This window comes from Pseudophryne corroboree, chromosome 10, assembly GCF_028390025.1.
Source record: "Pseudophryne corroboree isolate aPseCor3 chromosome 10, aPseCor3.hap2, whole genome shotgun sequence".
NCBI lineage: Eukaryota > Metazoa > Chordata > Amphibia > Anura > Myobatrachidae > Pseudophryne > Pseudophryne corroboree.
In genome coordinates, this window is record NC_086453.1 from 385,395,817 (window position 1) to 385,410,881 (window position 15,065).

The 15,065-nt window shown below is 50.6% G+C and overlaps 1 protein-coding gene across 2 annotated transcripts in view; it reads right to left on the reverse strand.

Annotated features, from left to right (window-relative positions):
* CLCN6 (chloride voltage-gated channel 6) overlaps positions 1-15,065 on the reverse strand; it is a 112,400-nt gene that overhangs the window by 41,705 nt on the left and 55,630 nt on the right. For both annotated transcript variants that reach the window (XM_063943872.1, XM_063943873.1), the window contains exons 5-11: positions 10,714-10,780; positions 10,233-10,339; positions 10,006-10,132; positions 9,687-9,754; positions 9,302-9,360; positions 7,715-7,847; positions 2,465-2,578 (exon numbers count right to left, since the gene is read on the reverse strand). In XM_063943872.1, the coding sequence (XP_063799942.1) occupies positions 2,465-2,578; positions 7,715-7,847; positions 9,302-9,360; positions 9,687-9,754; positions 10,006-10,132; positions 10,233-10,339; positions 10,714-10,780 (675 nt within the window). The remainder of the gene's footprint in view (positions 1-2,464; positions 2,579-7,714; positions 7,848-9,301; positions 9,361-9,686; positions 9,755-10,005; positions 10,133-10,232; positions 10,340-10,713; positions 10,781-15,065) is intronic.

Consider the following 15,065-nt stretch of genomic DNA (forward strand, 5'->3'; position numbering starts at 1 on the left):
AGTTACACCGCCATATACTGCCATACACACCAGGACATGAGACCACAGTCCCCAGCACTCCTCAGTCCGGTGCCAGTTACACCGCCATATACTGCCATACACACCAGGACATGGGACCATAGTCCTCAGCGCTCCTCAGTCCGGTGCTAGTTACACCGCCATATACTGCCATACACACCAGGACATGAAACCACAGTCCCCAGCGCTCCTCAGTCCGGTGCCAGTTACACCGCCATATACTGCCATACACACCAGGACATGGGACCATAGTCCCCAGCGCTCCTCAGTCCGGTGCTAGTTACACCACCATATACTGCCATACACACCAGGACATGAGACCACAGTCCCCAGCACTCCTCAGTCCGGTGCCAGTTACACCGCCATATACTGCCATACACACCAGGACATGGGACCATAGTCCCCAGCGCTCCTCAGTCCGGTGCTAGTTACACCGCCATTTACTGCCATACACACCAGGACATGAGACCACAGTCCCCAGCGCTCCTCAGTCCGGTGCCAGTTACACCGCCATATACACTAGAACATGAGACCACAGTCACCAGCGCTCCTCAGTCCTGTGCCAGTTACACCGCCATATACTGCCATACACACCAGGACATGAGACCACAGTCACCAGCGCTCCTCAGTCCGGTGCCAGTTACACCGCCATATACTGCCGTACACACCAGGACATGAGACCACAATCACCAGTGCTCCTCAGTCCGGTGCCGATTACACCGCCATATACTGCCATACACACCAGGACATGAGACCACAGTCCCCAGCACTCCTCAGTCCGGTGCCAGTTACACCGCCATATACTGCCATACACACCAGGACATGGAACCATAGTCCCCAGCGCTCCTCAGTCCGGTGCCAGTTACACCGCCATATACTGCCATACACACCAGGACATGAGACCACAGTCCCCAGCGCTCCTCAGTCCGGTGCCAGTTACACCGCCATATACACTAGGACATGAGACCACAATCACCAGCGCTCCTCAGTCCGGTGCCAGTTACACCGCCATATACTGCCATACACACCAGGACATGAGACCACAGTCCCCGGCGCTCCTCAGTCCGGTGCCGGTTACACCGCCATATACTGCCATACACACCAGGACATGAGACCGCAGTCCCCAGCACTCCTCAGTCCGGTGCCAGTTACACCGCCATATACTGCCATACACACCAGGACATGGGACCATAGTCCCCAGCGCTCCTCAGTCCGGTGCCAGTTACACCGCCATATACTGCCATACACACCAGGACATGAGAACCCAGCCCCGGCGCTCCTCAGTCCGGTGCCGGTTAGACCGCCATATACTGCCATACACACCAGGACATGAGACCACAGTCCCCAGCGCTCCTCAGTCCGGTGCCAGTTACACCGCCATATACTGCCATACACACCAGGACATGGGACCATAGTCCCCAGCGCTCCTCAGTCTGGTGCCAGTTACACCGCCATATACTGCCATACACACCAGGACATGAGACCACAGTCCCCAGCGCTCCTCAGTCCGGTGCCAGTTACACCGCCATATACACTAGGACATGAGACCACAGTCACCAGCGCTCCTCAGTCCGATGCCAGTTACACCGCCATATATACCAGGACATGAGACCACAGGCCCCAGCGCTCCTCAGTCTGGTGCCGGTTACACCGCCATATACTGCCATACACACCAGGACATGAGACCACAGTCCCCAGCGCTCCTCAGTCCGGTGCCAGTTACACGCCATATTCTGCCATACACACCAGGACATAAGACCACAGTCCCCAGCGCTCCTCAGTCCGGTTAGTTACCCTGCCATATACTGCCATACACACCAGGACATGGAGACCACAGTCCCCAGCGCTCCTCAGTCCGGTGCCAGTTTTACACCGCCATATACTGCCATGCACACCAGGACATGAGACCACAGTCCCCAGCACTCCTCAGTCCGGTTAGTTACCCCGCCATATACTGCCATACACACCAGGACATGAGACCACAGTCCCCAGCGATCCTCAGTCCGGTGTCAGTTTTACACCGCCATATACCCAGACTCACATATCTTCACCATTACTTACATGACGCCAAATCATACTAAATTAACATATATAAGAGGTCATTTAAGCCAGAACATCCTGCAGAACAGAAGCAGGTAACTGGAGGCACTACAAGTCCCAGCATGCCACAGCTGGCGCGCTACAGGCTGCTTTTTCTGTTACTGTACAAGGAAACACTCTTTGGCTTGAGCCGACCTCAACTGGGAATGCGGGTGGGTTACCTCTCACCTACTTACAGTCCAGTGTATAGTAGTGGCTTGCAGAAACACACCACACACATACACATCAGGACTGGAACATACAGAAACGTTTACATACAAAAGGTATTTAGAAAATGCACTTGGAACAATTTTGCCTCTATTCAGAGATCGATTATTATTATTATGTAAAAATAATAGATACGAACCTTAAATTCCCCAAAATTGAGCAGCCCGGGCACTTGGAAGGATCCCCAGCTTGAAAACAGAATCCCGGATCGGAAGAAATTCAGTGTGAACGTGGCGGACATGGAACAGAAGAGCTGACAGGGATGGAGAATTAGCAATCCAGAACCGATGGCGTCCTGTCCTAACACAGATCTTACACGCATGGGTGAGACAGAGCACGCGGGGTATCGCAGAGTAATATGGGGATCACAGACCTTACACGCATGGGTCAGACAGAGAACGCGGGGTAACGCAGAGTAATATGGGGATCACAGATCTTACACGCATGGGTCAGACAGAGCACGCGGGGTATCGCAGAGTAATATGGGGATCACAGACCTTACACGCATGGGTCAGACAGAGAACGCGGGGTAACGCAGAGTAATATGGGGATCACAGATCTTACACGCATGGGTCAGACAGAGCACGCGGGGTAACGCAGAGTAATATGGGGATCACAGATCTTACACACATGGGTCAGACAGAGCACGTGGGGTAACGCAGAGTAATATGGGGATCACAGATCTTACACGCATGGGTCAGACAGAGAACGCGGGGTAACGCAGAGTAATATGGGGATCACAGATCTTACACGCATGGGTCAGACAGAGCACGCGGGGTAACGCAGAGTAATATGGGGATCACAGATCTTACACACATGGGTCAGACAGCGCACGCGGGGTAACGCAGAGTAATATGGGGATCACAGACCTTACACGCATGGGTCAGACAGAGCACGCGGGGTAATGCAGAGTAATATGGGGATCACAGATCTTACACGCATGGGTCAGACAGAGCACGCGGGGTAACGCAGAGTAATATGGGGATCACAGATCTTACACGCATGGGTCAGACAGCGCACGCGGGGTAACGCAGAGTAATATGGGGATCACAGATCTTACACGCATGGGTCAGACAGAGCACGCGGGGTAACGCAGAGTAATATGGGGATCACAGATCTTACACGCATGGGTCAGACAGAGCACGCGGGGTAACGCAGAGTAATATGGGGATCACAGATCTTACACGCATGGGTCAGACAGAGCACGCGGGGTAACGCAGAGTAATATGGGGATCACAGATCTTACACGCATGGGTCAGACAGAGCACGCGGGGTAACGCAGAGTAATATGGGGATCACAGATCTTACACGCATGGGTCAGACAGAGCACGTGGGGTAACGCAGAGTAATATGGGGATAGCAGACCTTACACGCATGGGTGAGACAGCGCACGCGGGGTAACGCAGAGTAATATGGGGATCACAGACCTTACACGCATGGGTCAGACAGAGCACGCGGGGTAACGCAGAGTAATATGGGGATCACAGATCTTACACGCATGGGTCAGACAGAGCACGTGGGGTAACGCAGAGTAATATGGGGATAGCAGACCTTACACGCATGGGTCAGACAGAGCACGCGGGGTAACGCAGAGTAATATGGGGATCACAGATCTTACACGCATGGGTCAGACAGAGCACGTGGGGTAACGCAGAGTAATATGGGGATAGCAGACCTTACACGCATGGGTGAGACAGAGCACGCGGGGTAACGCAGAGTAATATGGGGATCACAGATCTTACACGCATGGGTCAGACAGAGCACGTGGGGTAACGCAGAGTAATATGGGGATAGCAGACCTTACACGCATGGGTGAGACAGCGCACGCGGGGTAACGCAGAGTAATATGGGGATCACAGATCTTACACGCATGGGTCAGACAGAGCACGCGGGGTAACGCAGAGTAATATGGGGATCACAGATCTTACACGCATGGGTCAGACAGAGCACGCGGGGTAACGCAGAGTAATATGGGGATCACAGACCTTACACGCATGGGTCAGACAGAGAACGCGGGGTAACGCAGAGTAATATGGGGATCACAGATCTTACACGCATGGGTCAGACAGCGCACGCGGGGTAACGCAGAGTAATATGGGGATCACAGATCTTACACGCATGGGTCAGACAGCGCACGCGGGGTAACGCAGAGTAATATGGGGATCACAGACCTTACACGCATGGGTCAGACAGAGCACGTGGGGTAACGCAGAGTAATATGGGGATCACAGATCTTACACGCATGGGTCAGACAGAGCACGTGGGGTAACGCAGAGTAATATGGGGATCACAGATCTTACACGCATGGGTGAGACAGAGCACGCGGGGTAACGCAGAGTAATATGGGGATCACAGATCTTACACGCATGGGTGAGACAGAGCACGCGGGGTAACGCAGAGTAATATGGGGATCACAGATCTTACACGCATGGGTGAGACAGAGCACGCGGGGTAACGCAGAGTAATATGGGGATCACAGACATTACACGCATGGGTCAGACAGAGCACGCGGGGTAACGCAGAGTAATATGGGGATCACAGACCTTACACGCATGGGTCAGACAGAGCACGCGGGGTAACGCAGAGTAATATGGGGATCACAGACCTTACACGCATGGGTCAGACAGAGAACGCGGGGTAACGCAGAGTAATATGGGGATCACAGACCTTACACGCATGGGTCAGACAGAGAACGCGGGGTAACGCAGAGTAATATGGGGATCACAGATCTTACACGCATGGGTCAGACAGCGCACGCGGGGTAACGCAGAGTAATATGGGGATCACAGACATTACACGCATGGGTCAGACAGAGCACGCGGGGTAACGCAGAGTAATATGGGGATCACAGATCTTACACGCATGGGTCAGACAGAGCACGTGGGGTAACGCAGAGTAATATGGGGATCACAGATCTTACACGCATGGGTCAGACAGAGCACGCGGGGTAACGCAGAGTAATATGGGGATCACAGATCTTACACGCATGGGTCAGACAGAGCACGCGGGGTAACGCAGAGTAATATGGGGATCACAGATCTTACACGCATGGGTCAGACAGAGCACGTGGGGTAACGCAGAGTAATATGGGGATCACAGATCTTACACGCATGGGTCAGACAGAGCACGCGGGGTAACGCAGAGTAATATGGGGATCACAGATCTTACACGCATGGGTCAGACAGCGCACGCGGGGTAACGCAGAGTAATATGGGGATCACAGATCTTACACGCATGGGTCAGACAGAGCACGCGGGGTAACGCAGAGTAATATGGGGATCACAGATCTTACACGCATGGGTCAGACAGAGCACGTGGGGTATCGCAGAGTAATATGGGGATCACAGACCTTACACGCATGGGTCAGACAGCGCACGCGGGGTAACGCAGAGTAATATGGGGATCACAGATCTTACACGCATGGGTCAGACAGAGCACGCGGGGTAACGCAGAGTAATATGGGGATCACAGATCTTACACGCATGGGTCAGACAGCGCACGCGGGGTAACGCAGAGTAATATGGGGATCACAGACATTACACGCATGGGTCAGACAGAGCACGCGGGGTAACGCAGAGTAATATGGGGATCACAGATCTTACACGCATGGGTCAGACAGAGCACGTGGGGTAACGCAGAGTAATATGGGGATAGCAGACCTTACACGCATGGGTCAGACAGAGCACGCGGGGTAACGCAGAGTAATATGGGGATCACAGACCTTACACACATGGGTCAGACAGAGCACGCGGGGTAACGCAGAGTAATATGGGGATCACAGACCTTACACACATGGGTCAGACAGAGCACGCGGGGTAACGCAGAGTAATATGGGGATCACAGACCTTACACACATGGGTCAGACAGAGCACGCGGGGTAACGCAGAGTAATATGGGGATCACAGACCTTACACGCATGGGTCAGACAGAGCACGCGGGGTAACGCAGAGTAATATGGGGATCGCAGACCTTACACGCATGGGTCAGACAGAGAACGCGGGGTAACGCAGAGTAATATGGGGATCACAGATCTTACACGCATGGGTCAGACAGAGAACGCGGGGTAACGCAGAGTAATATGGGGATCACAGACCTTAGACACATGGGTCAGACAGAGCACGCGGGGTAACGCAGAGTAATATGGGGATCACAGACCTTACACGCATGGGTCAGACAGAGCACGCGGGGTAACGCAGAGTAATATGGGGATCACAGAGAAACTTTAGACCAGTACAAGATGTTCCTCCTGTTAATGACATTTATTAAAGGGGAGGACAATCTTTTATAAACTTTAAACATCTGCTAAATGATTTGTGTGTTCTATACGTTGCAGAGTTTAATTCTATTTTATACACAATGCAATAACCTACACGCATGTAAATAAGCAGCAATATACAGATGGGTCCACGGTTATCTTGGCTAGTTTTCTGCACCTAAGCACAACATGACTTATTAGCATAAATCCTTCATCTATTGTTCTCAGCTGCAATACAATACAGAGAGCAATACAGCAGGGGATTAAGTCATTCTGAGTTGATCGCTCGCTAGCAGTTTCTAGTAGCCGTGCAAACGCTATGCCGCCTCCCACTGGGAGTGTATTTTAGCTTAGCAGAAGTGCGAACAAAAGGATCGCAGAGCGGCTACAAAATAATTTTGTGCAGTTTCAGAGTAGCTTCAGACCTACGCAGCGCTTGTGATCAGACTGTTCAGTTCCTGTTTTGACGTCACAAACACGCCCTGCGTTTGCCCAGCTACGCCTGCGTTTTTCCTGGCACAACTGTGTTTTTCCGAACACTCCTTGAAAACGGTCAGCTGACACCCAGACACACCCACTTCATGTCAATCACTCTGCGGCCAGCAGTGCGACTGAAAAGCTTTGCTAGACCTTGTGTGAAACTACATTGTTGGTTGTAATAGTACAACGCGCGTGCACATTGCGACACATACGCAGAAGTGACTTTTTTTGCCCGATTGCTGCGCAACGAACGAAAGCAGCTAGCGATCAACTCGGAATGACCCCCTAAGTCATTACAGCAGGGGATTAAGTCCGACTGGCCAGTCTCAGTTAATCCTATTAAAGGTCAAGATAAATATGGACCCATCTGTATGTATGAGTTCACATTGCTCAAAGCTGAAAATCTGCAGTAAACCAAACCAGCCAATCAGCTCTTATCTCTACAGTACAAGGCAGATAATAAAAGCAGACGTCTCATTGGTTCCTGGGTCTCTGTTGACATTTGCACTCTTGAGCAATGTTAGTAAATACTGGCCATTGTGTCACGGTTATAGCTTGGTGGGGAGGGGCAGACACAAAGACCCCATACAGATACGCAGAGCAGACGCCAGGTGGCTGGGGGAGGCACAGCAGCTGTACAGACATGCTCCTCACCACTTTCCATGTTAGGCCCTGATTCCAGAACGAGGAGCCTTCTTCCAAGCTGAAGAGTGTACCCCCGATAGGGGCCCCGAAGGCAGCAGCCACCCCGGCAGCCGCTCCTGCGGACACAAAGTCCCTCTTGTCCCTAAGAGAAGAGCCAATAACCAATGGTTTAATGATAGGAGATATTGGGCAAATACATTAGTAAATACCTGCTATCTGGTATTACACTACCATTAATAGTACAGCCTGACTGCAACGTCCAGCCACTGATAGAGCGGTGCTTCCAGCGCAGCTACTGCTGGAGACGACTGTCACACTGAGCCAATCAGGAGCAAGCTGTACGCTGACGTCAGAAGCTGTCACACAGAACCAATCAGGAGCAAGCTGGGCGCTGACGTCAGAGGCTGTCACACTAAGCTAATCAGGAGCAAGCTGCACGCTGACGTCAGAGGCTGTCACACTGAACCAATCAGGAGCAAGCTGCACGCTGACGTCAGAGGCTGCCACACTGAGCCAATCAGGAGCAAGCTGGACGCTGACGTCAGAGGCTATCACACTGATCCAATCAGGAGCAAGCTGGATGCTGACATCACAGGCTGTCACACTGAGCCAATCAGGAGCAAGCTGGATGCTGACATCACAGGCTGTCACACTGAGCCAATCAGGAGCAAGCTGCACGCTGACGTCAGAGGCTGTCACACTGAGCCAATCAGGAGCAAGCTGGATGCTGACATCACAGGCTGTCACACTGAGCTAATCAGGAGAAAGCTGGACGCCGATGTCAGAGGCTGCTACCTAGGAGCACACACAGTGAGCATGCTCCTGCCAGCATCTGGGCTCCCTACACTCCAGCATACCCACACTGAGCTCATGTGATCATTCAGAGCCAATCAGGAGAAAGCTGGACGCTGACATCAGCGGCTGTTACCTAGGAGCACAGTGAGCATGCTCTTGCCAAGAACCTGAGCTCCCTACACTCCTTTATACCCGCACTGAGCTCATGTGATCATTCAGAGCCAATCAGGAGAAAGCTGGACGCTGACATCAGCGGCTGTTACCTAGGAGCACAGTGAGCATGCTCCTGTCAGTACCTGAGCTCCCTACACTCCTTTATACCCGCACTGAGCTCATGTGATCAATCAGAGCCAATCAGGAGAAAGCTGGATGCTGACATCAGCGGCTGTTACCTAGGAGCACAGTGAGCATGCTCCTGCCAGTAACCTGAGCTCCCTACACTCCTTTATACCCGCACTGAGCTCATGTGATCAATCAGAGCCAATCAGGAGAAAGCTGGATGCTGACATCAGCGGCTGTTACCTAGGAGCATAGTGAGCATGCTCCTGCCAGTACCTGAGCTCCCTACACTCCTTTATACCCACACTGAGCTCATGTGATCAATCAGAGCCAATCAGGAGAAAGCTGGATGCTGACATCAGCGGCTGTCCCTACACTCCGTCATACCCGCACTGAGCTCAGGAGAAAGCTGGACCTCCATCTACATTACAGTTATCCCGCTGCCGGACTCTCAGTGCGAGCAGTAAGTACAGGAGTCACTATATCTGATTGACGCAATATGGCAGCATTTCACATCCGTACCTGTCGCTGCGGAAATACGGAAAGTCACAGCGAATCTTCTGGAAAGAAATACTCTGGAACTGAAAAGAAATGACAGCGTTAGGACAGGCACAAATGTGTCACTGAAATCAGTTCTGGCTGGATACAAAGCCGGTCACTGACAGGAGGGGATATAACGATGTCCTGTAATATAGTAACTGAGCAGCACCACACGCCATCCCGTCAGGTTCACGGTCAGCGGAGCACCAGCATGGCTGGACCACGTACACTGTATACCTGTCCTGCGCACTCTAACTGTATCCGGATCATTCCTCTCAGCAGGGACACGTAATAGAGGCACAGGTGGCAGGAGACAGGAATATCCGTGCAATCAGTCCTCAACCCCAAATACAGACCCCATGCCTACCTGAGGTAACCCTGCTCCGACAACAGCCCCGCTGTGGATCATCGGCCCCTCCTTGCCTACAAACAGTCCTGCCAACAAGAGAAGGATTGGTACAGTCACATCACAGGCTCCGGGGCCACACACAAGCACGCGGGGGACAGGGGGGGGATTCTACTGACGCAGACTTTACATTTACTATGCACCTGTGTAAGTGCTCACTCTAAGGACTGATTCTCCTGCAGCTGTCTTTTTCTAGAGGATATATATATATATATATATATTACACACACACACATATTTTGTAATGCTGTTGGCTAGTAGGGTGGGTAAATGTCCCTACCTGCGGACACACTGAACAAGACGCCCAAAGCTTTGCAGACCAGTGTTCTGAGCCGGACCACGCCGGGGACCTTCACCCCATTCAGGTAACATTTAATCTCGGGTATGCCAGAACCAGCCGCCACAGGCTAAATAACAGAAAGCAGACAGGGATTAAGCAGAACTATTACAGCCACATACCGTAGGTGCCGTTTCGCTGTAAGTCGCTCAGAAACCCATGAACACTACCTGTAGGAGGACAAACAGGGTTGCGATGAAGGCAAAAGTCAAGTTGAATCCGAGGAGTTCCAGTAAAGAGAGGGCAAGGCAGCCTCGGTCCGTACATTCCTCCACAGCTACAGTCACCATGTCAAGGAACAAACACCACAGGCCACATATAAAACAGAAGTCCCAAACGCGGAAACAATTGAGTAGCTCCCGTCAGGTGCCCATTTCTTACGGGCGCCCATAAACAGTTGAATTCCCCTTCCAGCGTTAAACATGCCCAGCAGGACTCCATTAGGTATGAGGCATTAACGTCTTATGCCGCACGCGGTCTTGCGCTCTCTCAATGTTGGATCATACTAGCCCTGATAACACGGACACTTACCTGCTAGGTTTCCCTCACGCTACCTTAGAGAGTACAGAGACAGGAGGGTGTATATCCAGCATGGGGTGACATGTGGAACACGTGGGTAATTAGACCCACCCCGCGGGCAGGAAAGGATACAGCCTTGTACCACTCGGAACTTAAACTGGGAAAACAGGCGGACAAAGTAATCCACGAACAGCCCAACCTGGACAAAGCAGAAAAGCAGAATTATTCACGTGCGCACAATTACAAAAAGCAAATGTAAGACTCGTTACAGCTAACGCGGACACGGTGAAACGGTCGGAGCAGAACAATATATGGGTCACGTGATATAAAGCATGGACAATCATTACTGTTTGCTACAAAGTTACAGGTGATGAAGAACTTCTGTACCGGAGGATGCCGTCTGCAGCGCAGACACGTAAATATCGGAGAGGACCAATCATCATCAGGGAACACTTCCGAATTACAAAGTACTACAAGTACTAAGGGGCGGATGCAGAAATTTAGGGGGTCATTCCGAGTTGATCGCTAGCTGAATTTGTTCGCAGCGCAGCGATCAGGTTAAAAAAAGGCAGTTCTGTGCATGCGGCGCAATGCGCACGCGCATCGTACGGGCACAACGAACGATGCAGTTTCACACAGGGTCTAGCGATGCTTTTCAGTCGCACTGCTGGCCGCAGAGTGATTGACAGGAAGTGGGCGTTTCTGGGTGGCAACTGACCGTTTTCAGGGAGTGTGCGGAAAAATGCAGGCGTGCCAGGAAAAATGCAGGCGTGGCTGGGCGAACGCTGGGCGTGTTTGTGTAGTCAAATCCGGAACTGAACAGTCTGAAGTGATCGCAAGCGCTGAGTAGGTTTTGAGCTACTCTGAAACTACACAAAAAATTTTGCAGGCGCTCTGCGATACAACCGTTCGCACTTCTGCTAAGCTAAAGTACACTCCCAGTGGGCGGCGGCATAGCGTTTGCACGGCTGCTAAAACTAGCTAGCGAGCGATCAACTCGGAATGACCACCTTAATCCGGTTGTCAGACGCATCCTTTGCACAAGGATGGAGCCGCAGCAAGAGCGCACTGTTAATGATAGTGGCTATTTAAGAAAGCGTATAACTCTGCATATGGCGGATGCACACAATGTAGGAGCAATTACGGCCCCTAAGTGTGAGGCTAGCCATCTGCCGTCAGCTGATCCCCCAAGCGCCAGTAGCATACTGCGTAACCGAGGAGACGGCAGTGAGGGCGGCAGGTCGGAGAGAAAGATGGCCATTGCAATTAAACTAATTCAATCCTGTTTATTCCATTTACAGGAGCAGTAAACACTATAGCAGGAAGCCTCTGGACAGCCGGGTGCAAAGGCTTTCAGAAGCAAATTTTAAAACCACCTGAAATTAAATCAGTTTCTAACGAGCTTTTAAAAAGTTAAGTGTTGAAAATAAACATTTACTTTGGCAAGAGATTTAAATCACAAAGTATTTATTAAGCTCTGCATTAAATATGTCTAGGGGGCGTGGTCCCGGGATTCCGCTGGCAGCGCACATTGCTGGCGGGAGAAACCCCTGCGCTGAAGGGGACCAGAGACTGCGGCCCGTGAGCTGCAGCTAATACAGGGAACCCCCCCAGGGTGTGCCGAGTGTAGCGCGGGGATTACACAGTGGAAAATCCCTCTAATAAGATCATCATCTGCATTTCTGCCACATTTAGCAGTGTGCAGCTCTTCTAGAACTACCTGTACCAGGCTCACAATATAGGTGAGAGGTTACTCCCAGCTTCTAGCAGATAAAACAAACAGATATGGATGAGGGTGACAATGAGGGTTACAATGTCAATAAACGCCGCAGGAGCCAACAGAAATAAGACACACAGGTGGAAATTTACTAAGGTCTCAAATCCATTCGCGTTTGTGTTTTTTTTTTTTTTTTTGTGTGTGATCTCGGGAATTTACTAAACACAAATCTCGGCAGTGTTGGGGCTATTCGTATTGAGATACACACAAATACGAATCAATAGACCATCGGTCAAGCACGGCTGTTATTTTATACAACGCGGGAATTTACCGAGAATTTGTATTCTCAATCACTGCGGACAATAGCCAAACACTGCCGGGAACGCATAGAATTCATGTAAAAATAGAACTTTCAAATAGACCAGCTTCTGGCTGGCGTGTTTAGATAGTCATGCACGGATCAGTGAGGTCCATGCATGTTTCTCTGAGTAAAAGTGTCTGAAATAGTTAAAAATATATATATATATTTTTTTGGCGTGGGGTCCCCCCTCCTATGCATAACCAGCCACGGACTGTTTGAGCCGGCCCTGGTTGTTAAAATATTGGGGGGGGGGGGAGGGAGGGGTGTGTGTTAATGCGTAGTATTTATACAACCAGTATTATATAACCAGTATTTATATAACCAGCACTGGGCTCTTGGTCTAGTCCTGGTTCCAAAAATACGGGGGACAAAAGACGTATGGGTCCCTCGTATTTTTTAAACCAGCACCAGTCTCCACTAGCCAGGGACATAATGCCACAGCTGGGGGACACATTTAAGTAGGTCCCTGTGGCCGTGGCACCCAAGGGCGGTTTGTTATTTTTAACCCATGGATGCCTACATGGACAGAAGAGGACCGATCATCACTGGATTACAGGTGAGTATATTGGTTTTTTTTTCTACAGGTACACCAATGGATTCTACGTTGACAAGGGGAACGATGGGCACCGTGGGACACTAGGTAAGTATGTGTGAGTGTGTAAGTGTGCATGTTTGTGTAAATAAACTTGTATTATCACGGCGAGTGTTGTGGTTTTTTGGGGGTATTTCTTTTGTTGTGGATCTACAGGTACCAGTGGGCCCATTAATTCTCAGCATGCTGGTACTTGTGGTTCTCCAAGTACCAGCATGCGAGGGAGGCTTGCTGGGATTTGTAGTTCCACAGCAAAAGACAGTATTCTGTTTTTACACACTTTTGGCTATCAGCCCTCCATCCACCACCGAGGGATGAAGGGGGGGGGGGGGGGGAGCCTCGGGCTTTACCCCTGGAGGGGGAGGAGGGAAGGGGCTTGATTTAAAGGGTCCCCTCTCCCCCAGGGAACCCCGGCCAGGGGTGACTAGTTGGGGGGTAATGCCACGGCCGCAGGTACCTACATAAATGTGTCCTCCAGCTGTGGCATTATGTCCCTAGCTAGTGGAGCCCGGTGCTGGTTTCAAAAATACGGAGGACCCCTACTTCTTTTGTCCCCCGTATTTTTGGAACCAGGACCGGACCAAGAGCCTGAAGCTGATTGTATAAATATGGGGAGACCCTACGCATTTTCCCCCTGGTATTTTAACAACAAAGGACCGGCTCAAAGAACCCGGGGCTGGTTATGCTTAGGAGGGGGGACCCCACGCAATTTTTTTTTAATGATTTTTAACTCTTTCAATACTGTACACAATGAAGCCCTGCACGGATCTCACTGATCCGGCCGGGCTTCATTGTGTTACGTCAGGCAGTGTTTTGCTATTCTCTCCCGTAAAATTACTACGACATCAGTGAACTCGAATTGAAAAAACACGGTAGTTTAGTAAATTACCGTGTTTTTTCCCCAAAAAAGTTGCAATCGCACACTGCCAAAGTCAGCCGAGATTGATCTCGACTGAAATAGTCAGAAATATGGATCTTAGTAAATATACCCCACAGACTGATTGTAAGCATGTGCTATTACCAAGGGAGTCACTGCACAAATACATCCCAAAATAATATTACATTGCAATTCCAAAAACCAAACCACTACCGTTATGAATCATATATAATACCATGTTTGTGGTTTCATACGACAATGACTGAAACTTACGCCTGATGGTTTGGGCACAAATGAAAGTTCCGGCGTCATTACTTTGCTTGTTACTAGTGAACAAGACGTTACACAGCGACCCCAGGGGTCATTTACCATCTGACAAGCTGTACACACTTCTGCCACTAATAAATGTACAGATGCGTCCTCTGACATCCTTGCTGAGGTCACGCTAAACAGCCCTTGAAGTCGCGCCGTGGCGGGACTCGGTAGTGTCGAGCATCTTTTTTTGCGTCTTTTGCCACGAAAATGTGTCTTAGACACAATGTAATGTAATAGAATGAAGGAGCAGCTTCTGCGGAGTAAAATGATATACAGCATGCCTATATTGTGTGTGACTGCGACTGCATCTGCATACAAAATGCTCTGCTACAGTGTTTCCTGGAAAACTGTAACGCTTCATTTCGGATGCAGATACAGCTGCAGTCACACCCAGAATATAGGCATACCGTATATCATTTTACTCAGCAGAAGCTGCTTGTGCATCATATTACATTGCATTGCGTCTAATACACATTTCCGCGGCAAAATACACAAAAAAAGACGCTCAACACTACCGAGTCACGCGGCACTAACGCAACTTGTAGCGCAAAGTTGTAAGAGGACACATCTGCATAAGCAAATGGAGAACAACATGCAATAAACTGAGAGAAGAGGTAAGTAC